The 23,521-nt window shown below is 35.6% G+C and overlaps 1 protein-coding gene across 2 annotated transcripts in view; it reads left to right on the forward strand.

Annotated features, from left to right (window-relative positions):
• The window catches only part of VIRMA (vir like m6A methyltransferase associated), a 57,807-nt gene extending 35,956 nt beyond the window's left edge, over positions 1 to 21,851 (forward strand). Inside the window, exons 14-24 of one of the 2 annotated variants that reach the window (XM_032858694.1) lie at positions 65 to 300; positions 777 to 1,029; positions 3,835 to 4,052; positions 7,568 to 7,700; positions 14,394 to 14,546; positions 15,015 to 15,175; positions 15,719 to 15,815; positions 17,858 to 18,024; positions 18,479 to 18,810; positions 20,450 to 20,593; positions 21,504 to 21,851. In XM_032858694.1, coding sequence (XP_032714585.1) covers positions 65 to 300; positions 777 to 1,029; positions 3,835 to 4,052; positions 7,568 to 7,700; positions 14,394 to 14,546; positions 15,015 to 15,175; positions 15,719 to 15,815; positions 17,858 to 18,024; positions 18,479 to 18,810; positions 20,450 to 20,593; positions 21,504 to 21,658 — 2,049 coding nt within the window. In that variant the 3' untranslated portion in view covers positions 21,659 to 21,851. The remainder of the gene's footprint in view (positions 1 to 64; positions 301 to 776; positions 1,030 to 3,834; positions 4,053 to 7,567; positions 7,701 to 14,393; positions 14,547 to 15,014; positions 15,176 to 15,718; positions 15,816 to 17,857; positions 18,025 to 18,478; positions 18,811 to 20,449; positions 20,594 to 21,503) is intronic. The other variant, XM_032858695.1, reaches the window with a different exon arrangement.
• Positions 21,852 to 23,521: the final 1,670 nt, after the last annotated feature.

Raw genomic sequence — 23,521 nt, forward strand, 5'->3', positions numbered from 1 at the left:
TTTTTGTGACTATAAATAAATATTAAAAAAATCTACGTACACACACAATATACTTTTTTAACAGGTTATTGAGCCACATGATATATCAGTGGCACTCAACACCCGAAAATTGTGGAGCATGCACCTTCATGTTCAAGCAAAGTTGCTCCAAGAAATAGTTCGCTCTTTCTCTGGCACAACCTGCCAGCCCATTCAACATATGTTACGGCGTATTTGTGTTCAATTGTGTGACCTTGCCTCACCAACTGCACTTCTGATTATGAGAACTGTGTTGGATTTGATTGTAGAAGACTTGCAAAGGTATTTTCATTTTGCATTAAAAATTTTTTCCTCAAGTTTTTCTTGACACAGATACATCTTTTTCACTTAGAATTTGGAAACCAGGGTTTAGAATGCTCAGATAATATATATTACATATAAATATATACATATACATATACATATATATTTATGTGTGTATGTGTATTAATATATGTAGATTATTTTTAATTAGAAAACTATTTCATGTGCAAGATACCTTGAAAGTCTTGATTTTGGGTGTTTGAAAGGTGATCTATAAAATACTCTGATTTAAAAAAAGATACTGAAATCCGAATTTATAAAACTTTACAGTAATTGTGAAATTCCAGAGAAGTCATTATATCCAAGGAATAAAATGTTTTATACAAGATTTTATACAAGATTTGTATCATGATATGTGTTGAAAAATAAATATTAGTTAAATAATGCGCTAAAATTAAGAATTTTGTTTACTAAATGTATTGATTTTATTTCAGCACTTCAGAAGATAAAGAAAAACAGTATACTAGCCAAACCACCAGGTTGCTTGCTCTTCTTGATGCTCTGGCTTCACACAAAGCTTGTAAATTAGCTATTTTGCATCTAATTAATGGAACTATTAAAGGTGACGAAAGATATGCAGAGATATTCCAGGATCTGTTAGCTTTGGTGCGGTCTCCTGGAGACAGTGTTATTCGCCAACAGTGTGTTGAATATATCACATCCATTTTGCAGTCTCTCTGTGATCAGGTATTTATGGTTATCTTATAAATTCTGTGTGTTTGTGTGTGGTTTAAAAGCTTCTCTTGATAATAAGTCTTGGCTGTGAATACAGAGATCTCATCTGTTTTACTAATCCTGTTGTTTAGGGAGATCAGTTTGACTAGTGAACCAACCATAAAATAGTTTGGTGCTTCATAGCTTTCTTTGGGTTTGTACTTCTCAGGTTTCTCTGAGGTCTCTTTTTCTTCATGAGATTGCATCCTTATTGGCTACTGAATTCTTTGGGGTTGGTTATGTCTGGTATTTGCATTTTCCTTTCACTTATACACAGTTTCATTCTTGAATTCTATAGCTTTGTGATTGGTTGAATTAATAATACCATGTTCTCTTGTTTGGACAACTTTTGAAGGTATCAGAGATCACTACAATTTTGGTGTGTTTCAGACTACTCTGCATACAGATGTTCACTAAAAGGAGTAATCTCTGCCTGTCTGTTATTGACTTCCAGTTTATAATTCCATGAGTTAATGATAATTGTTTTAACTTTTAAAGTCCATTGTGATTGAGATCTTTGAAGATTTCTTTCTTCTTTTTTTTTTTTTTTAAGATTTTATTTATTTTAGAAAGCTCACCCACAAGTAGAGAGGGGGTATGGGGCAGGGAGAGGGAAAGGGAGAGAACCTCAAGCAGACTCTGGGCCAAGCGTGGAGCCCAATATGCGGCTCAGCGTGAGGCTTGATCCGAGAACTCGAGGATCACCACCTGAACCGAAACCAAAGTCAGTTGCTTAACTGACTGAGACACCCAGGTGCCCAAGATCAAGACTTCTGTACATGTTGGTACTTTCGCTTATCATAATGCTCCTGCTGTCTAATCATCAGATGTAATTTTTTTCAGACAGAATATTTTTTTAAAAATATTTTATTTATTTATTTGACAGATCACATGTAGGCAGAGAGGTAGACAGAGAGAGAGGGGGCAAGCAGGCTCCCTGCTGAGCAGAGAGCTCAATGCGGGGCTCGATCCCACGACCCTGAGGTCATGACCTGAGCCAAAGGCAGAGGCTTAACCCCCTGAGCCACCCGAGACAGAATATTTTTAATAGGATCCCATGTTGGAAGATTATCTTTTTTCAGCTGACAAAAATCCAGTTTGGTTCCATTTAACACTTATGTCAAGAAGGAGCTTTTTTGGTGTGATTTGTTTTCACAAAAAGAGAATCTGGTTAAAAATAGTTTGGGACCTGGTAGAAAGGATATTTGAAGTCCTTATACATTAAAATGTCCATTTGACTGGTGTTTGTTATATAATCCACCTCAGGTTTTGTGACTAATCTTAATGACACTGTAGCACCCTAGCTACCCTGTTCACATAAACCTCATTCTTGGCCTCATCTTACAAATTTTCCTTCTGATTCAAACTTTGTTTTATAGTTTTAACCCATGTTGAATCTTAGTGGGCAGTATGTTGAAGTGATTAAAGGTAATGAGACAAACCCCAAAATATTTCTGTAAAATCTACTTTATTTACTTCTATAAAAGAGTGGTGGGAATTTTTATTGTTGGTTAAACTTGCTTGAGCATTAAAAAAATTGAATTTTGGGGGCACCTGGGTAGCTCAGGGGGTTAAACCTCTGCCTTCGGCTCAGGTCATGATCTCAGGGTCCTGGGGTTGAGCCCTGCATCAGGTTCTCTGCTCAGCGGGGAGCCTCTTTTCCCCTTTTTCTCTGCCTGCCTTTCTGCCTACTTGTGATCTCTCTCTCTCTCTCTCAAATAAATAAAGTATTTTTAAAAAATTGAATTTTGAAAGTGTATAAAAACTAGAGGAAAATACTTAGTTGGAAAACTGTTTAAATGTTTATTTGCTCCATTTCTTTCTGGGATGTTTTAAATTGCAGTATGGGTATGTTTACTTATTTATTTATTTTTAAGATTTTATTTATTTATTTGAGGGAGAGAGAGAGCCACAAGCAAGGGAAGCAGCAGGCAGAGGGAGAAGTAGGCTCCTTGCTGAGCATGGAACCTGACGTGGTGCTTGATTCCAGGACCCTGTGATTGTGACCTGAACTGAAAGCAGACACTGAAGTGACTGACTGGCCCAGGCACCCCAATATGGATATGCTTATTAAAATTTATTTCACTGAGGGGCACCTGGGTGGCTCAGTGGGTTAAGCATCCAACTCTTGGTTTCGGCTCAGGTCATGAGATCAACCCCCCACCCCCACCCCAGTCCAGCTCTGTGCTCAGCAGGGAGATTTTTTGGGATTCTCTTCTTCTTAATCTCCTGCGCACCCACTCATGTGCATTTGCTCACTCTCTCTTTCAAATAATAAAATAAAATTTTATTTCACTGAATACTTTCTTTATAAATTAAAAAACACTCAAATGAATCAATAATACAATGATTTAAAATATTTTAGTACCAAAAGTAGTTCACTTAGCCATTTGAAAATAGGAACTATACTTAGTATGATGCAGAAAGAACAACTTCCAGGAGCACTGGCTGACTCAGTTGGTAGAAGATGTAGCTCTTGATCTTATCATGAGTTCAGGCCCCACATTTGAGCCATGAATGAATGAGATGTTCTTTTAAAGTAAAAATATTGTAAAGTAAAATACTTGCTTTTATTTCTTTAGGTGTATATCTTTGTATTACCTGTTATAGAACAGCAAAATGACTCTTTTGTGTTTGAGTTTCTATTTAGGATGGTAAGGTAACAGTATTTTGATGAGGCAGTTCCTAAGGTTTAATTGGTATGTATTTCTAATATAAAAATGTTAATTGATAATAATTAAAGTAAATTTTTTCCTCTACTCCTCTCCTCCCTCACAGGACATTGCTCTTATTTTGCCAAACTCTTCTGAAGGTTCTATTTCTGAACTGGAGCAGCTCTCCAATTCTCTACCGAACAAAGAACTGATGGCCTCAATTTGTGACTGTTTACTAGCTGTGCTAGCTAACTCTGAGAGCAGTTACAACTGTTTACTGACATGTGTCAGAACAATGATGTTTCTTGCAGAGCATGATTATGGATTATTTCATTTAAAAAGGTATGCTTAATTTAATACATTTTTGGGTTTAATTTTTTACTCTTATCACCCCTCCCCAAATTGATTAATTCATAGATAATTATAGAAAATTGAAGATGTGATTTCTTTCATACAGAAAAATTTGTATCTATGGAATAGATTTGTTAGCAGTGAAGTGTGCTAGTAATAAAATCTTTAAGATTAAAATTATAAACTGAGTAGATGGACAAATTAATGTGGGCTCAGTGGGTTAAGCATCCAACTAAATTTAGTATTTAAGAAGGGAATCTTACTGTTCCAGGATGTTAATTCACACTCTGTTTGCTTTGTTGATACATTCACCTTTAGTCCTTCAGAAATGATGGTGGTATGATATTATGGACCCTAAAGCTAAAAGTACTGATTCTGTGTTTTTTTATTCTGTAGAGGAATGGCTAAGATAAAATTAATTTGGGATAATGTAAACTTCAAGTATAATTTCTGCTCCAGTCTCTCAGTCCATGCCCTCATCTTTTTCTTCTCTAGGATGGTAGCTGGATATTATGGAGATTTCCTTGGGAATTTGTAGAAGTACGTAGGATTATGAGATAGAAGGGAAGAAGAGACATATGTTTGTGCCTCTCATTCATTCTTATAACATTGGCTGAAAACTTACGTTCCAAATACTGTGTGGTGCTGGGTCCTACCTGTCTCCTCATTTATATTCTCTCTCAGTGGGTAGCACCTGCTGAAAATCCAAATTTTCCTTCTCCTCCTGCCCTGTCCCCAGTCTCTCACTATAGTCTTTACATTTTACTTCTGGAATGTCCTTTTTCCTTTTGCCTGGATATTTACTGTATATCCTTTAAAACTCATATTCTTCACCTCCAAGAAAGCAAAAAAAAAAAAAAAAAGTTTTCCTTGATTCCTCTATTCCTGGCTCTTACAAGTACCCTTTGCATACATTTGACATAGCATTTTATGTGATGTTTTTGGCTTTGTTGGATTCATGTTTCTGGTCTTTTGCCTGTTGGTAATCTTTTCCTAAATTGTCTTAATCTATTCCCTTTTCTCCCTCTGGCTCTAATTTTTCTGCTAAGCTCCAAATAATCCATCCATCTTTTGACATCTCTTCTTGGTTGTTTAATGGACAGTTCAGACTATATAGCCTAAAGCAGAGTCCTTGATATTCTTGCTTCAAGCATGTTTCTGTCTTGTTCATCCCAGTAAATGTTATCACCATCCATTCAAGTATTTCTTGGTGATACTCACCTTGATCGCTTGACTGAGGTGCTGTCAGGATTCTGTTCTGTAAACCTAATAACTTTCTACTTTTAATTACTAAATATTTTAGAGAATGTATTTTGAGACTATGCAAATATCTTATTTCTGCTTAAACCTTTTGTCCACTAAGTTTAGTACTCATCAGTGAATCTTGGCATGTGGCAGTTTTTACTGTGGTGTCCTAATGCAAATTTCCTATTTCTCTTATTCCTTTTTAATTTATTAATTATCTTTTTGTAAGGAAGAATTATCACTTTTCCCTCATTTGTTTACTTATTTAAGGATTTATATCAATATAGACTTATGGACATTAATTTTTTCTTTATATGATAATCTAATGCTATTGTTATTCATTTTGTTGTTCAACTTGTGTCACTGATTTAGGTTCTTTTCATTGGATAGAGTGAAGAAATATATGCATGTGTCCTAACTTATTCATATACACGTCAACATTTATTTTTGTATGTATTTATTTATATGTATGTATTTTTTAAAATGATTGTATACTGACATTTTGACTCCAATATCAGATGTTTCTAGTTTTCTCCCTTTCCTTGTAACCTCATTCATATTTCATGTTGTACAGTTCTATGGATTTTGACAAATGCATAGAGTCATGTGTTTATCATCACAACTGCATACAGAGCAGTTCCATCACCTTAAAATTTCAGTGCATTACTTTTTTATAGACAACTTCTTTACAAGTTGAGCAACAAAAATGCCAGATTTTGGTATTGTTAGTTCTTTAAATTTTAGACATTCTAATAGGTAATGTAGTGAACTCCAGTTTTTGATAGATCCTGTAAGGCTCATTTTAAAGTTGTATGTAGAAGCTAGTAATTGTTGTAGTCTAATTTTAAACCCATGCTTTTTTCATTAATCATATTATCTGTCTTTGTATTTAATATCACTCCTGTTGTGCCTTATCCATTTCATTATTTTATAAAGTTTTCAAGAGCAGGAGTCTTTATCTTTCTCTCTTTTATATTACTTTACCAAAGTCTTCTACGATGGCTCTCAGAATCCAACCACATTTTTCAAATACAAACACTACATGTTTAGTGTTAATATAGTCTTATTTTCATTTTGACTAATTATGAAGTATTACAACTTAAAGGACAACACAATTGAATATTACAATACTTTGCCCTTGAAATTCTCTGTTGATCAACAAAGAGCTGTGTAAGTATGTAGAATAATTTTATCAGAACTGTATGTTGTCATGATTGATTGCTGTGCTTAAATCTTGCAGTATCAGGAGTTAGGCCACAGGCCAGATCCAGCCTACCACCAGTGTTTGTAAATACAGTTTTATTGGAACATAGTCAGCATTTATGTATTGTTTATGACCGCTTTCCCACTACATAAGCAGTTGAATAGTTGTAACTGAGACTGCTGTTGTGTATAGAGAGAAACAGACTGCGTTGTTACATAGCCTGCAAAGCATAAAATATGTACCATTGGGTTCTTTACATAAAAAGTTTGTAGATCCCTAGTCTATACCCTTGATTTCCTTCTGTCAGATTATAGTGCCATAAAGATACTTATTTTTTGTAGTTATTATGTAAATCAGTCTTTCTGGTCAGGTTTCTGAGACCACTATAACCTTATATTAGAGAAATCCTCAGGCTATAAAAAGTGTAAAAATAAGGAACCTTGAATTTTCTTGTGCTAAGTTTTATGTCTTTATATTTGGGCTAAATATTTTCTTTTGGTTTTCTTTAAGAACTTGAAGCTTAATTTTAAAAGGTTGTATCTCTAGGTACTGCCTTGTTAAATGGTTTATGTACATAGCCACACCAAGACATTTTTTGAACAGTGGACTGAATGGAGATAATTTATTTCTTTTCTTTCTTTCTTTTTTTTTTTTTTAATAATTTTACAAACCCTTGTGTGGAGGGCTGACTTTCAGTAGATCGCAGCGAGGGAGCTGCTCTGCTACGTACGAAACCGCGACCCAGAAGCAGGTCGTCTATGAATGGTTTAGCACCAGGTTCCCCACGAACGTGCGTTGCGTGACGGGCGAGGGGGCGGCCCCCTTTCCGGATGTGCCCCGTTTCCCGGGACGAGGGGCTCTCCGCACCGGACCCTGGTCCCGTTGGGCGGCAGGGCACGCCACACCACGCGGGGCGCGCGCAGGGGCCCGCCGGCGGGGACGGCGGGGGACTGGCTATCTAAGGCCAACCGAGGCTCTGCGGCGCTGCGATAATTTATTTCTTATATGAGATTTATACTTTAAAATTTCAAGACATATCCTCTCTATTTATTTACAGTTCTTTAAGGAAAAACAGTAATGCTTTGCATAGTTTACTGAAACGAGTGGTCAGCACATTTAGTAAGGACACAGGTGAACTTGCATCTTCATTTTTGGAATTTATGAGACAGATTCTTAACTCTGACACAATGGTAAGTGTACATATATGTATATGTATGTATTTTTAAATTTACAGAGTTCATCGTAAGTTAAAAAAATCACTTGTGTTCAAAAGTATCTTAGGATGTGTTTTGGAAGTTTGAACTTAGTGGTTTTTTTCTGTGCCCTTATCTCACTATAAATGCAAGTTTTTGATGTATAAAAAAGGTGTTTAAGAGCAGAAATTACTGAACTTTCTAAATTTATTAAGCATGATTAATTTTTGAATACTCTGATGTGGCAGCTTAAATAGAGAACTACTACCCATAGTGTCTTCATTTTTTTTTTTTTTAAGATTTATTTGTTTATTTTTTAGAGAGTGTGCACACATGAATGGGGGGAGGTGCAGAGGGAGAGAGAGAATCCTCAAACACAGTTCCCTCTGAGCTTGGAGCCTGACTCAGAGCTTGATCCCAGGATGCCAAGATCATGACCTGAGCCAAAATCAAGAGTTGGATGCTTAACTGACTGAGCCACCCAGGCGCCCCCTTCTTTGATTTTTTCCTATTATTTTTCTGTTCTCTACTTGGTTATTTCTGCTTTTATCCTTACTGTTTTTTTTTTTCCCTTCTACTTGCTCTGAGGTCAGTTTACTCTTCAGTTTCTAATTTCTTCAGCTGGAAGTTTAGGTTATATTAATTTGAGATTTTCTGTTTATTTATGTGTTTTTCTTCTTTTTAAATGTAGGCATTTATAGCTACAAATTTTCCTATGTACACTGTGCCATGTCGTGTTTTTGGTTTTGTTTATCTCTAAGGATTTTCTAATCCCTCTTGTAATTTTTTCTTTAGTCCATTGATTATTTAGAGGTGTGTCTAATTTGCATATAGGTGTGACTTTTCCAAATTTCCTTCTGTAATTGATTTCTAACTTCATTCCATTGTGGTCAGAGATCATACTTTGTTGAGGCTTGTTTTACAGTATAGGGTATGTGCTTTCCTGGAATATATTCCATGTGCCCTTAAGAAGAAGGTGTCTTCTGCCACTATTTGGTGGCACATTCTGTACATGCCCATTAGGAGTAGTTAGTTTATAGTTGTTCAAGCCTTCTGTTTCATTGTTGATTTTCTGCCTAGTTGTTCTCCCCACTACTGAAAGTAGGGGAGTGAAGTCTCCAACTGTTACTGTTGAAGTGTCTATTTCTCCCTTTACTTCTGTCAGGTTTTTGCTTCCAGCATCTTGAGCTCTATTGTCAAATGCATATATGTCCATGTTTGTCTTCCTGATGGATTGATGCTTTTGCTATTATAAAATGTCTTTCTTCATCTCTAGTAATAACTTATGTGTAGTAATAACTTGTCTAAACCTTTATTTTGAATTACTGGTACAGCCACTTTAGCTCTGTTTTATTTATTATTTGTGTGGTATATATTTTTTCTACCCTTTTACTTTCAGTCTGTTTGTATCTTTTAATCTTAAGTGTGTCTCTTGGGCACCTGGCTTTCCTAGTTGATGGAGCATGCAACTATTTATCTCAGGATTTTGAATTCTGCCCCATGTTAGGTGTGGAGCCTACACACATACATACATAAAAATGTGTCTCTTGTAGATACCATATAGTTGGGTTGTGTTTGTTTTACATTCTGCCAATTTCTTTTGATTGTTATAATCAATTTATTTATGTCTAATTACTGATAGGATTTATGTCTGTGTTTTGTTATTTACTTCCTCTATAACCTTTTTTCCTCTTTATTGTATCTTATGTTAAATAGATATTTACTACTTTGCCATTTTAACTTTTTTTTTTTTTTTAAGATTTATTTATTTGTCAGAGAGAGTGTGTGCACACACAAGTGGGGGAATGGCAGGCAGAGGTAGAAGCGGGCTTGAGCCCAATAGGGATTTAATCCCAGGACCCTGGGATCATGTCCAGAGCCGAAAGCAGACGCTTAACCAACTAAGCCACCTGGGCATCCTCATTTTAATTTTTTTTGTTATTTCTTTTGCTTTTTTTTTTTTTTAGTTATTAGTGGTTTTCCTGAGTATTACATTTAACACCTTAATTCCTTAATTGAATACAGTCTACTTCACATTAATATAACATAATTTTAGTAGTATATAAAAAATGCTACAGTATAGCTTTATTCCCTTCCTTTGTGCTATAATCATGCAAATTACATTTTTATACATTATGAGCCTCTCAACACAGTTTTAGCATCATTGCTTTACTTTGTTTTCTTTCAATTCAGATAGGAGAAGAGAAGAGTTACAAATAAAAATGTGTTAGTATCGGGCACCTGGATGGCTTAGTGGGTTAAGCCTCTGACTTCAGCTCAGGTCATAATCTCGGGGTGCTGGGATTGAGTCCCGCATCAGGCTCTCTGCTCAGCAGGGAGCCTGCTTCCCCCCCGCCTACCTACTCTGCGCTCGCGCGCGCGCGCAGTCTCTCTCTCTCTCTCTCTCTCTCTCTGTGTCAAATAAATAAATAAATAAATAAATCTTTAAAAAGAATATATGCTAGTATTGCCTTTTACCTATATATATTTTACTGACATTCTTTATTTTTTCACATGGATTTAAGTTGCTATTTAATGTCCCTTCATGTCATTTGTTTGAAGGACTCCCTGAAGTATTTTTTGTGGAATAAGTTTGCTAGTGGTGAATTCTCTCTTTAAAAAAAAAAAAAAAAATCTAGGAATGCCTTATTTCTCCCTCTTTTTGAAGGATAGTTTTGTCAGTTATAGAACTCTTGGTTGATAGCGTTTTTCTTTCTGCATTTCGAATATGTCTTCCTTCTAAATTCTGGCTTCCATTGGTTTCTTTCTTTCTTTTTTTTCTTTTTTTAAAAGATTTTATTTACTTATTTGGCAGAGAGAGAGATCACAAGTAGGCAGGGAGGCAGGCAGAGAGAGATGGAGAAGCAGGCTCCCTGCTGAGCAGAGAGCCCCATGCGGGGCTTGATCCCAGGACCCTGAGATCATGACCTGAGCTGAAGGCAGGGCTTAACCCACTGAGCCACCCAGGGGCCCCTCCATTGGTTTCTGATGACAAATCAGTTAATCTTATTGAGGATCCCTTTTATTAGCTGAGTCACTTCTCTTTTGCTGCTTTCAAGATTCTCTGTCTTTGGGGCCTGGGTGGCTCAGTGGGTTAAAGCCTCTGCCTTCGGCTCAGGTTGTGGTCCTGGGGTCTTGGGATCAAGCCCCGGGTCAGGCTCTCTGCTAGGCGGGGAGCCTGCTTCCTCCTCTTTCTCTCTGCCTGCCTCTCTGCCTACTTGTGATCTCTGTCTGTCAAATAAGTAAAATCTTTAAAAAAAAAAAAAAAAGATTCTCTGTCTGGTTCTTAATAGTTTAATCATGATGTATCTGAGTATGAATTTCTTTGAGTTTATTCTCATAGTTTGTTGATCCTTTTGGAATTATAGATTAATGTTTTTCATTAAATTTGGGTTGTTTTCAGTTCAGTTTTACCATTTCCCACCCCTCTTTCTGAATAGGTCAGAAAGCATGTCTTTCCATCTTTTTCCCAGAGTATTGATACAATGTCCTGTATGATTTAATACAAGCCTTATATTTAATATTTATTTATAATTATACTATATAAATATATTTATAATTAACATTATACTTAATATACAAGCAGTGTATTTAATATGAAGCATGTGTTTAATACAAATAGCTGTGCTTGACAAATGAATAGAATTTGATTTGAAACTGTATCACAAATTTGATAGAATTTTCGTTTTCATTTTTCTGAAATAATTTTATATAGTCTGGTTTTTAAAAATCTTCTTAAAAACTCTTTATTACTATTTTTGATAGTATTGTGTATACAGAATACTTCAAATTGTGCTAAATTCGACCCTAGATTTTGTGAGATGGCTTTTAGTATAAAGTAAGTGGATTAAAGTATAAAATGCATTTTTTGTTCAAAACTATTTCTGCTCATAATAGTGAAAAAGAGGTAGTATGGAGAGGTGAAAATTTTGCATTGTTCTGAATATTTTAATTCATCGTTTTTTAGCCTTTTTTTTTTTTTTTTTTAGATTTTTTTAGAGCAGTTTAGGTTTACAGCAAAATTGAGTGGAAGGTACAGAAAGTTTCCATATACTCTTTGTTCCCCCATCTCCCCCATGCACAGGCTCCTCTACTATTGCACAGTCTTTCCCACTATCTCCTATTATCCCCTAATGTCCCTTACTATCAACCTGCCAACCTACTGCATTACAGTGGTACACTGATGGACTTACGTTGACACATTATCACAGTCCATACCAATATCCTCATTGACACATTATCATAATCCATATCAAAGTCCATAGTTTATATTAGGATTCACTTGGCATTGAACATTCTGTGGTTTTTGACAAATGTATAATGATATATATCCACCATTGTAGTGTCCTGCAGAATAATTATACTGCCTTCAATTTTCCGTGCTCCTCTTATTCATCTTTTCTCTCTTAACCCTTGACAACCACAGATCTTTTTACTCTCTCCATAGTTTTGCCTTTTCTAGAATGTTAGGTAATTGGAATCATACAGTATATAGCAAGTCTTCCATATCTTTCATGGCTTAATAGCTCTTTTCTTTTTAGCGCTAATATTCCATTGTGTGGTTATCTTTTATTTTATTTATCCATTCACCTAGTGAAGGGCATTCTGGTGGTTTCCAAGGTTTGGTGGTTGTGAATAAAACTGCTGTAAACATCTATGTGTGCGTTTTTGGGTGGACATAAGTTCTCCTCCTTTCTTTTAACAGATTATTTTAGTTCATTTTCTCTGACCTTTAAAAATAATGACCATTGTAATATTTTCTGACTCAGCTACGGTAAACTCTCTTGGTGAAAGTGATATGAATAACAGTGAGGAAAGAAGCAGATGCTTTGATAATTTGTAATCTATTTAATATACTTTTTTCTATAAAATATATTTAGTCTGTTAATTTGTCCATTTATCAGCATTTATGAAATAGTTCCTTCAAAGAGAACCCTGTATAGTCTGTTTCTGTTAGTGCACTCTGATTATTTTTAACTCCTTTACCTTAATTTTTAAAAAAATAAAACAGGCTAGACCATTGTCAACCTACCCTTTACCCTTACCTCCAAACAAAGCAAATCAAACTCTTACAGATAACACTTTATTGAATTTCTCATTAAAACTGTATACCCTCTTCCTTAACACAATAGTGACTAGTGTTTTATGAAAGGTACAGGTGTGCTTCTGGCACATAGTCAGTTTGACTGAGAATCTATTAAGAAGAATTTTTTTTTTTTAAGATTTTATTTACTTATTTGTCAGAGAGAGAGAGAGAGCGAGCGCACACAAGCAGGGAGAGCAGCAGGGAGAGGGAGAAGCGGGCTCCCTGCTGATGCTGAGCAAGGAGCCTGATGTGGTACTCGATCCCAGGACCCTAGGATCATGACCTGAGCCAAAGGCAGATGTTTAACCGACTGAACCACCCAGGAATCCCAAGAATAATTTTTCATTTGGGGTGCTTGGGTGGCTCAGTTGGTTAAGTATCTGCCTTCAACTCAGGTCATGATCCCAGGGTTCTGGGATTGAGCTTTTCCTTGGGTTCCCTGCTCAGTGGGGAGCCTGCTTCTACCTCTTCCTCTGCCTCTGCCCCTCGCTTGTGTTCTCTCTCTGTCTCTCGAATCTATAAATAAAATCCTTAAAAAAAAAAAGAGTAATTTTGATTGAAATGTGTTCAGTTATAAGGCAAATGTTAGAAACTCCACAAAGAAAATTTTTATTGTTAATGCCTATTTAAAAATACTAAATCTTGCATCTAGATATGTGTATATAGTCTCCTCTAAGAGACCATATTCATTTTGAGCCATTTAATATGGGGCACTTGGCTGGCTCAGTTGGAAGTGCATGCATCGCTTGATCTTGGGGTCGTGAATTCAAGCTGTACGTGTAGAACTTACTAAAAAATAAACTTAAAAAATTAAAAAAATAAAATGGGCAGTGGATGGGGAATATATTCAGTAATGTTGTATTAACTTTGTATGGTGACAGACGGTAACTAGACTTATTGTAGTAATTAGTTCTCAATGTATACAAATACTGATTCACTGTTGTATACGCAAACTAATATAATACTGTGTGTTAATTAGACCTAAATAAAAATAATAAAATAAGATTGTGTTGTAAGGATTTGGAACTACTTAAGTGTTCTAGCATATGTGACGATGTGGATAGATTTATTTTCATGAACCAAGACTTGGTTTGCTGGATGAATTTTCTAATATTAAATTATTGTCATGCCAAAACTATTTATATTATATTGTTTACTTTTTAAAGCAAGAAATACTAACTTTTTTCATGACAGCATATAGCCTTAAATATGGTAGTTACGTTTTCTTTAGTTGTTTGCCTTAACTCCAGAAAGATAAATTTAGGTTCCATCAGTTCTTTATTATAGTAGGCATTTTATTGAGTATCAGTCAGTATATTACATGTCCTGCAAGTGCCATTGTATTTGCATTGGATGTTTTTGTTGAGAAATCTGCTGCTAGTAAATTGAGTATGTATGTTTACCTGTTTATTTTTTGAGTCTTATTCAAAGAGACGTATTTCAGCCTTGAGCTGACTTTCTTAAAACTAGCCATTTGTATTAATGTAAAAACCCAAAATATTGAGGGGAAGATTGCAGCAAATGGCTTAAATATCTGAATAAGTTTGGAAGCATCTTTGCAAATTTCTCTGCTCACAAATTTAACTTGTGTGTGACATTTACAGGGATGTTGTGGAGATGATAGTGGTCTCATGGAAGTAGAGGGAGCTCATCCATCACGGACAATGAGTATTAATGCTGCAGAGTTAAAACAGCTTCTACAAAGCAAAGAAGAAAGTCCAGAAAATTTGTTCCTTGAACTAGAGAAGCTTGTTTTGGTAAAAAAAAAAAAAAAAAAAAGGAAAAAAATAGAAACAAGACAAAAACAGTTCATTCCCAAGATAAATTTATCTTCTCTTTTTGACTATACAAGTTTTTCATAGTGGCCTTTTTAAATAGTGAACCCTCAGTTGGTACTTAAAAAGTTTGAAATACTCTTTGAATTAATAATTGGGGTGAAATTCTCCATACTAATATGAATCTTAAGGAAGAGGGCAATAGTTTTTGAATTATCTATTGTTTGAATGCAGGGTGCCCCCTGCTACCCTTCTTAAGAAATAAAAGAACAAATGTTTTTCATGTTTTATTTGAACATGTTTAATATTAAGTTGATAAGTTTTTTATGGTGTTCCAAATTTCTTAGTAATCAAAAAATATAACATTTTCTACTAAAGAATCAGTAGATTATGGGCATAAATGTTCAAGTTTTACCTGCGTCATCTTACTCTGGTTTTGTCTGTATCTAGGAACATTCAAAAGATGATGACAATCTGGATTCTTTGTTGGACAATGTAGTTGGACTTAAGCAGATGCTGGAGTCATCTGGCGATCCTTTACCCCTTGGTGACCAGGATGTAGAACCAGTACTTTCAGCTCCAGAATCTCTCCAGAATCTGTTTAACAATAGGTAAAATAAACAATGTTTTCTGGTTAAGTAGATAATGTCTATTTAATGACTGGGGTCTAAAGAGGGCGAGCAAACTGTTTTTCTGTAAAGGACCAGATAGTAAAAATTCTAGGCTTTGTAGGTGACGTTTGGCCTCTGTTGCATATTCTTCTGTAGCATCTTGTTTCTTATGGCTTTTTTAAAAACTTAAAAACTTTAAAAAATAGAGCATTTCTAGCTTATCAGCCATATACAAGCAGGGTTGCAGAATGGGGGCCATAGTTTACTGATCCCTGTTCTAGAGGTTATATGCCTCTTGATCTTGGGAGCACTGTACTTTTGAAGCATAATGACTATTCAGTTTGATGGAATTATTTGGAAAAATTAAATACAGTTTTGTATGTGTTGGTACAATATAATAAACTTGGTTTTTAAGTACTTATTTTACTAATGGTTTTGAGGGTACCATTTTTAATTGTACCTTCCACAGATTTTGCTTAGAAGGTAAGCTAAAATATTTGATTTTGGAATTCTATGTTTTACCAAATAACTTTCTCATTCTAGGACTGCATATGTGCTAGCTGATGTCATGGATGATCAGCTGAAATCCATGTGGTTCACTCCATTTCAGGCTGAAGAGATTGATACAGATCTGGATTTGGTATAAGTAATTTTATTATTAAATATTAGAAAAAAGTTATTGTTGATTTTTTCATTTTTTGTGTGTATTGTTAGCACTAAAACAAGTTAGATAGTTTATGGCTGTTAAAAGCCCATGTGAGGACAAGTACTGCATTATTTTTGTATCAATTACCCACTAACGGTATCCAGAACACTCAGTTCTTTCTAGTTAGTGATTGTATATTTAAGAATGAGATTTTTTTAACGCAAAAAGTATGTTTTTGCTAAAGTACCCTGAAGTATTTTTCTTGTATTTTTAGGGTATAAAATAGAGAAAGGTATCCCACAAAATTACAGTTCATACTGTTTTGGGGTTTAAGGAGAGGAGTAGTATTTTGGCAGTTGGCTCTTAATTTGGGGGAAATGTAAAGAACTTGCTTGTTAAAATAATATAGGTACAAATGGGAATTCATATTCTTGAACATAATGCTGTGAACAGGTAAGAGTATAAATAAACAGTTAAAATTTAAAGCGCTCTGATTTATGCTTCTCAGACTGTATTAGGGAGGATGATTTGTTACGTATTGCTGTACCATGAATTTCTTTTTCTTGATCAAAAAAATAAATATATTTGGATATTCTCTGGTCCAAAGAGTATTAGTATTTATCGTGTCTCATTGCATATGAGACTAAAAGAATTGTTTATTTTACATTTAAGGTCTATTTAATATATTGAAGGCTCCTTTCCCTTTTTAAAAAATATTGCATAAAATTTTATTTAAATTGCATTAAAGAATTAATTTCTCTTGGGGTGCCCATATGGCTTAGTCAGTAGAACCTAATGACTCTTTTTTTTTCTTTTTTTTTAAATTTTATTTATTTTTTTGAGAGAGGGTGAACAAGAGAAACAATCAGGGGGAGTGGCAGAGGGAGAAGCAGAGTCCCCACTGAGCAGGGAAGCCTGACACAGGGCTCGATCCCAGGACTCTGAGATCATAATCTGAGCTAAAATCAAGAGTCAGACTCTTAACCAACTGAGCCACCCAGGCACCTCCAGCATGTGGCTCTTGATCTTGGGGTCATGAGTTCATACCCCATGTTGGGTATAGAGCTTACTTAAAAATTTAAAAACAAAACTTAATTTCTCTTTTAGTGTAAATTGTTCAATGATTTTTTTAGAACTGCTCTGTCCAATAGAACTTTATGCAGTAACAGAAATATTCAGTAACCTGCGCTATCCAGTATAGTAGCCATTAATCTTAAGTGACTGTTGAGTAATGAAATGTTGCTGATATAACTAAGAAACTGAATTTTATTTTTGATTTAATTTTAATTAATTTAAATTTAAATAGGCACGTGGTTGTGGCTACCATATTTAGTATCATAGATCTAAAATATTTGTGTTAGAAGTTGTTTCATAACTTTTATGTTGAAACACAACTATCTTGCGATGAAGATTATAACTTTACATGGTTTGGAAAATTTGGGGTCTTGGGTTTGCTAAATTTAAATAAAACTTAAGTAAACACAATTTTTATTTCTTTGGAAGTAAACTTAGGTTAGACCCTCACTTAATGCGGGGAACTTGGAGAACTGTGGCACAGAATCCTTTTATTACAGATATTGTGACTATACGAGGCTTACAAAGTATGTTATTTTCAGATTGTTTTGGAAGAGTTTTGGAGATGCTCCTTTGTTAATTTATATAGATAAATCCCGAGTTCCTGTCAGACAGCAGACATCCCTTCTTTGGGGAGAAATGCCACCCCACCCCAAAATGCATCTGAATTCCTAAGATTTTTTTTTTTTAACTACCAATGATGTTGCTTTTTGAAAAGATGAAGGAAAAGGATGCCTGACTGGCTTAGTTGGCAGAGCATGCATGTTGGATATAAAGATTACTTAAAATCTTAAAAAAAAAAAAAAAAAAAAGAAAGGATGAGGGAAAGGAGCAGACTTATAATTTATTTATTATGAGAGTTAAATATGATCTATAGGAAATATGAATTTCTATAATAGAATGTAATATTAGTAATTAATTTATGATGTATTTCTCATTTTGTTTAATTTTTATTACTGCAGGTGAAGGTTGACTTAATTGAGCTCTCTGAAAAATGCTGTAGTGACTTTGACTTGCATTCAGAATTAGAGCGCTCATTCTTGTCAGAGCCATCATCTCCAGGGAGAACTAAGACCACTAAAGGATTCAAACTTGGGAAGCACAAGCATGAGACCTTTATAACTTCAAGGTAAAATTTATTATACTGAAGATCTTGATTGTGGTCATGGAAGTTTATTTATTGTTATGTACTTTAAGATAGCCACATAACTATAGAGAAAAAAGGAAGGTGATTTAATACATGAGTCATGAATATTGTTTGGAATTTTTTTTTAAAGATAATACTTTGACCAGGATATACCCAGTACATTTGTCACCTTGTTCTACTTTATGAGACTTTGGAAGGTTTGAACAAGTAGTGAGCTGTATTATTTTAAATAATGGTTAATCATAGCTATAGAATGTGAGTACCATTCTTAGCTAGTTTTGTTGTGTATCCCTGGAGAGTAAGAGATATTCGCACCATTAACACAGCTGAATGAAGAAATAATTGAAATGGAGTTTTCAGTATTACAAACTTTAACTTATATATTCACTGGAAATATGAAAAAAAAAGTTTTCATGGAGTGTTTTTGTTTTAATAGTGGGAAATCTGAATACATTGAACCTGCCAAACGAGCCCATGTTGTGCCGCCACCAAGAGGAAGGGGCAGGGGAGGATTTGGACAGGGTATACGACCCCATGATATTTTTCGTCAGAGAAAACAGAACACAAGCAGACCACCATCTATGCACGTGGATGACTTTGTTGCGGCTGAGAGTAAAGAAGTGGTCCCTCAAGATGGAATACCCCCACCCAAACGGCCACTCAAAGTATCACAGAAGATTTCTTCTCGTGGTGGATTTTCAGGCAATCGAGGAGGACGGGGTGCTTTTCACAGTCAGAATAGGTTTTTCACACCACCTGCTTCAAAAGGTGACTTTTTAGCATCTCTTTTCTAATGGGTTAGAGTATTGGCATATTAGAGTATTGAATAGAAGTGATTTAGATGTAAATGATTTCGATGAAGTATTTTTCAGTTATTACAATTAAGCTACTACCTCATACCAGTGGTTAACTATTTGCAGAGTACTTTATTGGATAGGAAAAAATCTTTAAGTTAATGTTTAATTAATTGCCTGTTTAGTGATAAGTTTAAAAGAAGTCACTTGGCTAATTATGTTCTCTTTCACATTGGGAATTGTATTTATCCTTTTTGAGAAGTATCTATACATTCTGAATAGTATCTGTAAGTTCCACTTACCAACAATTTTTTTAGGATTTTTTTTTTAAAGAGTTTCTTTATTCACTTGAGAGAGAGAGCGAGAGCAGGAGCATGAGCAGTGGGGAAAGGGAGAAGCAGGCTCCCTGCTGAACAGGAGGCCCAACGTGGGCTCAATCCCAGGATTCTGGGATTATGACCTGAGCTGCAGGCAGCCGCTTAACCAACTGAGCCACTCAGGCACCCCTCTTGGGATTCTTTTGTGTAATTCACCACTGAGTCTCTTATCTACTTGCTTCTTGATGTTATATTTAATCCTTTTTCCCCCGTAATTTTATTATTTATTTATTTATTTATTTATTTATTTTTAAAAGATTTTATTTATTTATTTGACAGAGATCACAAGTAGTCAGAGAGGCAGGGAGAGAGAGAGAGAGGAGGAAGCAGGCACCCTGCTGAGCAGAGAGCCCGATGCGGGGCTCGATCCCAGGACCCTGAGATCATGACCTGAGCCGAAGGCAGAGGTTTAACCCACTGAGCCACCCAGGCGCCCACTTAATTTTATTTTTAAGTACTCTCTACAGCCAGCATGGGGTTCAAACCTACTACTTCAAGATCAAGAGTTGCACGCTTTACTAACTGAGCCAGCCAGGCACCCCCATTTAATCTCATTTAAATTGCTTCAAGATTTTATCTGTTACTGAATTCCATTTCCAACATTGTACACCTGTGTCATACTTATTTCAAAATGCCATCCTCCATATGGGACCTAGGGAGACCACTGCACAGCAGAGCTTTAAACACAAATCTTACCTCTTTTTAAAGCTACAGTTATGGAATTTAACAAAAAAACCCACAAAACTTGTTTTATGGATTGTTAAAGGTGGCTGCTTTTAGTTATTGCGACTTGCTTCTGTGATTTATTAAACTTTTTTTTAAGATTTTATTTATTTATTTGACAGAGAGAGACACAGTGAGAAAGGGAACATAAGCGGGGGTGGTGGGAGAGGGAGAGGCAGGCTTCCCACCGAGCAGGGAGCCCGACACATGGCTAGATCCCAGGACCCTGGGATCATGACCTGAGCCAAAGGCAGACGATTAACAACTGAGTCACTCAGGTGCCCCTGTTAAACATTATTCTTGTTTAAAAATGCTTCAAACTTTTAGAAACTATCTGAGTATACTTGTAGAAGTTATACTTTAAGTTATACATGGGACTCCTTCCTAGGACCCCAGGATCATGACCTGAACCAAAGGCACATGCTTAACCAGTTAAGTCACCCAGGTGCACCAAGTGTTGAATTTTTTGTAATAACTGAAGTAGTAGATCTTGACTCTGTTATCTGTGTTTAGGAAACTACAGTCGTCGGGAGGGAACAAGAGGCTCCAGTTGGAGTGCTCAGAATACTCCTCGAGGAACTTACAATGAAAGTCGAGGTGGCCAGAGCAACTTTAACAGGGGCCCTCTTCCACCATTACGGCCACTTAGTTCTACAGGTATACATCCTTCCTAGTTGATATTGCTGAGAGAGGTGAATCCTTCTTTTCAAATTGTTGGATGTCATATATACTCTCATTTTGGGAGAAAATATTTTCGAATATAGACTTACTATTCTAAAGGGAATTTAATTTTGTATCTGCAAATGAATGCCCAACGTGTGTTTCCTGTAGGAATAATCACCATTGGATTCTGAACTACGTGTAATCTGAGCAGTTTCATAGTTATGTGCTCTGTTCTTTGTAATCTAAAAGATTTTATTTATGTATCTATCTATCTATCTATCTATCTATTTAAGAGAGAGAGAGCATGAGCAGGATGGGCAGAGGGAAAGGGAGAGAGAATCTCAAGCTGACTCTGTACTGAACCCGGAGCCCAACACAGGGGCTCAATCTCACAACTGTGAGATCATGACTTGAGCTGAAATTAAGAGTTGGACACTTCACTGACTGAACCATCCAGGCACCCCATGCTCTGTTTTTATATTTCAATAGTGAAAGCCAATCCTTAAGGTACTTTTTTGACCAATGTATTTTAATAATAGAGATACCTTCATATAGTATATTCTGTTTTTATTTACAATATTGTCTTGTGTGTATAAGCATGTAACCTGTTTTTCCTAAAACACTATCAAGTCCGGAACTCTTCTGATCAGAAGTAGCTTTTCGCTCCAAAGCACCTTCTTTTTTATAACAGCTTTATATGAGATACAATTCTCACATATCATACAATTTACCTATTTAAAGTGGACAGTTCAACAATCTTCACCACATTCACAGAACCAGCACACGGATTTTCAAGGGGCAATGAGTAATTTCTGTCTTAATTTGAGTTCAGTTTTATAGATTACTATTTCTATAGTGGGAAAGGAAAGGATGTTAACTAAAAATTATATTTTTTCTTTTATAGGCTACCGCCCAAGTCCTCGTGACCGTGCTTCCAGAGGTCGTGGGGGTCTTGGACCTTCCTGGGCAAGTGCAAATAGCGGCAGTGGAGGCTCAAGAGGAAAGTTTGTTAGTGGAGGCAGTGGTAGAGGTCGTCATGTACGATCCTTTACACGATAAAATTTCTTTTGGGAACATCCTGAGTGTATATGAACATTTCATGAGGACGATAAAAGTAAAATAAGACATTAAAGGACCAACTTAGACTTAGCAGTTATCTGGAGACATCTGAGAGAATATTTTTATCTGAAGAAAGCAGTTTTTGTTTGATACCTAACACAAGATTTCAATAAAAATGCAAACTTTGTATGTATGTTTGTATATATTTTTTCCCCTTTCATATATAACTGTTTACAGAATTTTTTAGGTAGAAAATGAACAATGAAGTGACTTCAGTTTTAGTGTATTTTTGCCTATGCCACACATGCCCCCGATAACTTTCTCAGCTCATGGTGCCCTTTAGTGTTTCAGTAACTTTTTCACAGCCAAGTTTATTAATAGTTGGGGTCAAACAACTTAATAACAATTTCTGTCATAACCATGAGTAGCTGTGAACACTGCCAACTTCTCAAACCTTGGAATAAGCTTGGACACCATCAGTATCATTTTCTCTTCCACTATGCTATTTGCATAGTACTTTTTATCACAACTATTAAAAACCTGGTCTTGCAAAGATACACTGTCATGGAAAAATATTGAAAATATAAAGTATCTTGAGCTAGTAGTTTGTGTTATGTCTAACAGATATGTTTCTCTTAAAAACTTAAAATATCGTGTGGCATCTATATTAAGTTTACAAGGGTGCCCTGGTGTACAGTTTTAGAAATCTTTTGGCTGTACCGAAAGATGCATGACACTCTTCTTGACATTTGAAAGAAATATGTATGAGGGGGGAAAGAAAGATGTATGTTCTTTGTGTTTCAGCTTTATACCTACTTATGCTATTTTATTATGCTATTTTATAAAGCCTAAGTGAGACATAGTCTAATAATGGTCTTTTGAGAATCAGAAACATCTAATAAAATCTGGACTTAATGTACAGAAATGAAGTTTATAACTTTGAGAAAATAGCCGTATTTTCCCCAAGAGCTATCTTAACACACTTAGCCTATATAAGTGGTAAAAAAATAGAGTTCTGAAACAACAAAGGAGTGTTTGAATCTCATGCCATCCCTTTATCACTGTTTGCCAAACTATTTGTGAGAGTACAAAGTATGTTTGTTTGGAAAATAAAAGCTCAGGAAAAAAAGGAAAGCTCAGCTCTAAAGATTTAAGCGAAAGGTATTGGAAATCTTTTCATAACTAATAGCCTCAAAAAAATCTAAGATAGGGGCGCCTGGGTGGCTCAGTGGGTTAAAGCTTCTGCCTTCAGCTCAGGTCATGGTCCCAGGGTCCTGGGATTGAGCCCCACATCGGCTCTCTGCTCAGCAGGGAGCCTGCTTCCTTCTCTCTCTCTCTCTGCCTGCTTCTCTGCCTACTTGTGATCTGTGTCTGTCAAATAAATAAATAAAATCTTTTTTTTTTTTTAAGATTTTATTTATTTGTCAGAGAGAGAGAGAGATCACAAGTAGGCCAAGAGGCAGGCAGAAGCAGAGGGAGAAACAGGTTCCCTGCCGAGCAAGGAGCCCGATGTGGGACTCGATCCCAGGATGCTGGGATCATGACCTGAGCCAAAGGCAGCCACTTAACCAACTGAGCCACCCAGGCGTCCCAATAAATAAAATCTTTAAAAAAAAAAAAAATCTAAGATAACCTAAAACTCTTTCAATCCTGAAACCTAACGAGTTCATTCTCTCTGAAGATGCATTTTCCACATTAGATAAAATTCAAAGTTCGTTCCTAATGTCTGACATAAATACATGGAAAAATAGTTGTTTTTAAAAGTAATTGCATTTTTTAAATAAAGTAACTGCATTAAATAATAACATGGATATATAAATATAGATGCATAATTAACTTGGTTTTTTTAGCTTTAAGTTGAAT

This window comes from Lontra canadensis, unplaced genomic scaffold (genome assembly GCF_010015895.1).
Source record: "Lontra canadensis isolate GAN:19392208 unplaced genomic scaffold, GSC_riverotter_1.0 scaffold15, whole genome shotgun sequence".
In the NCBI taxonomy this organism is placed as follows: Eukaryota; Metazoa; Chordata; class Mammalia; order Carnivora; family Mustelidae; genus Lontra; species Lontra canadensis.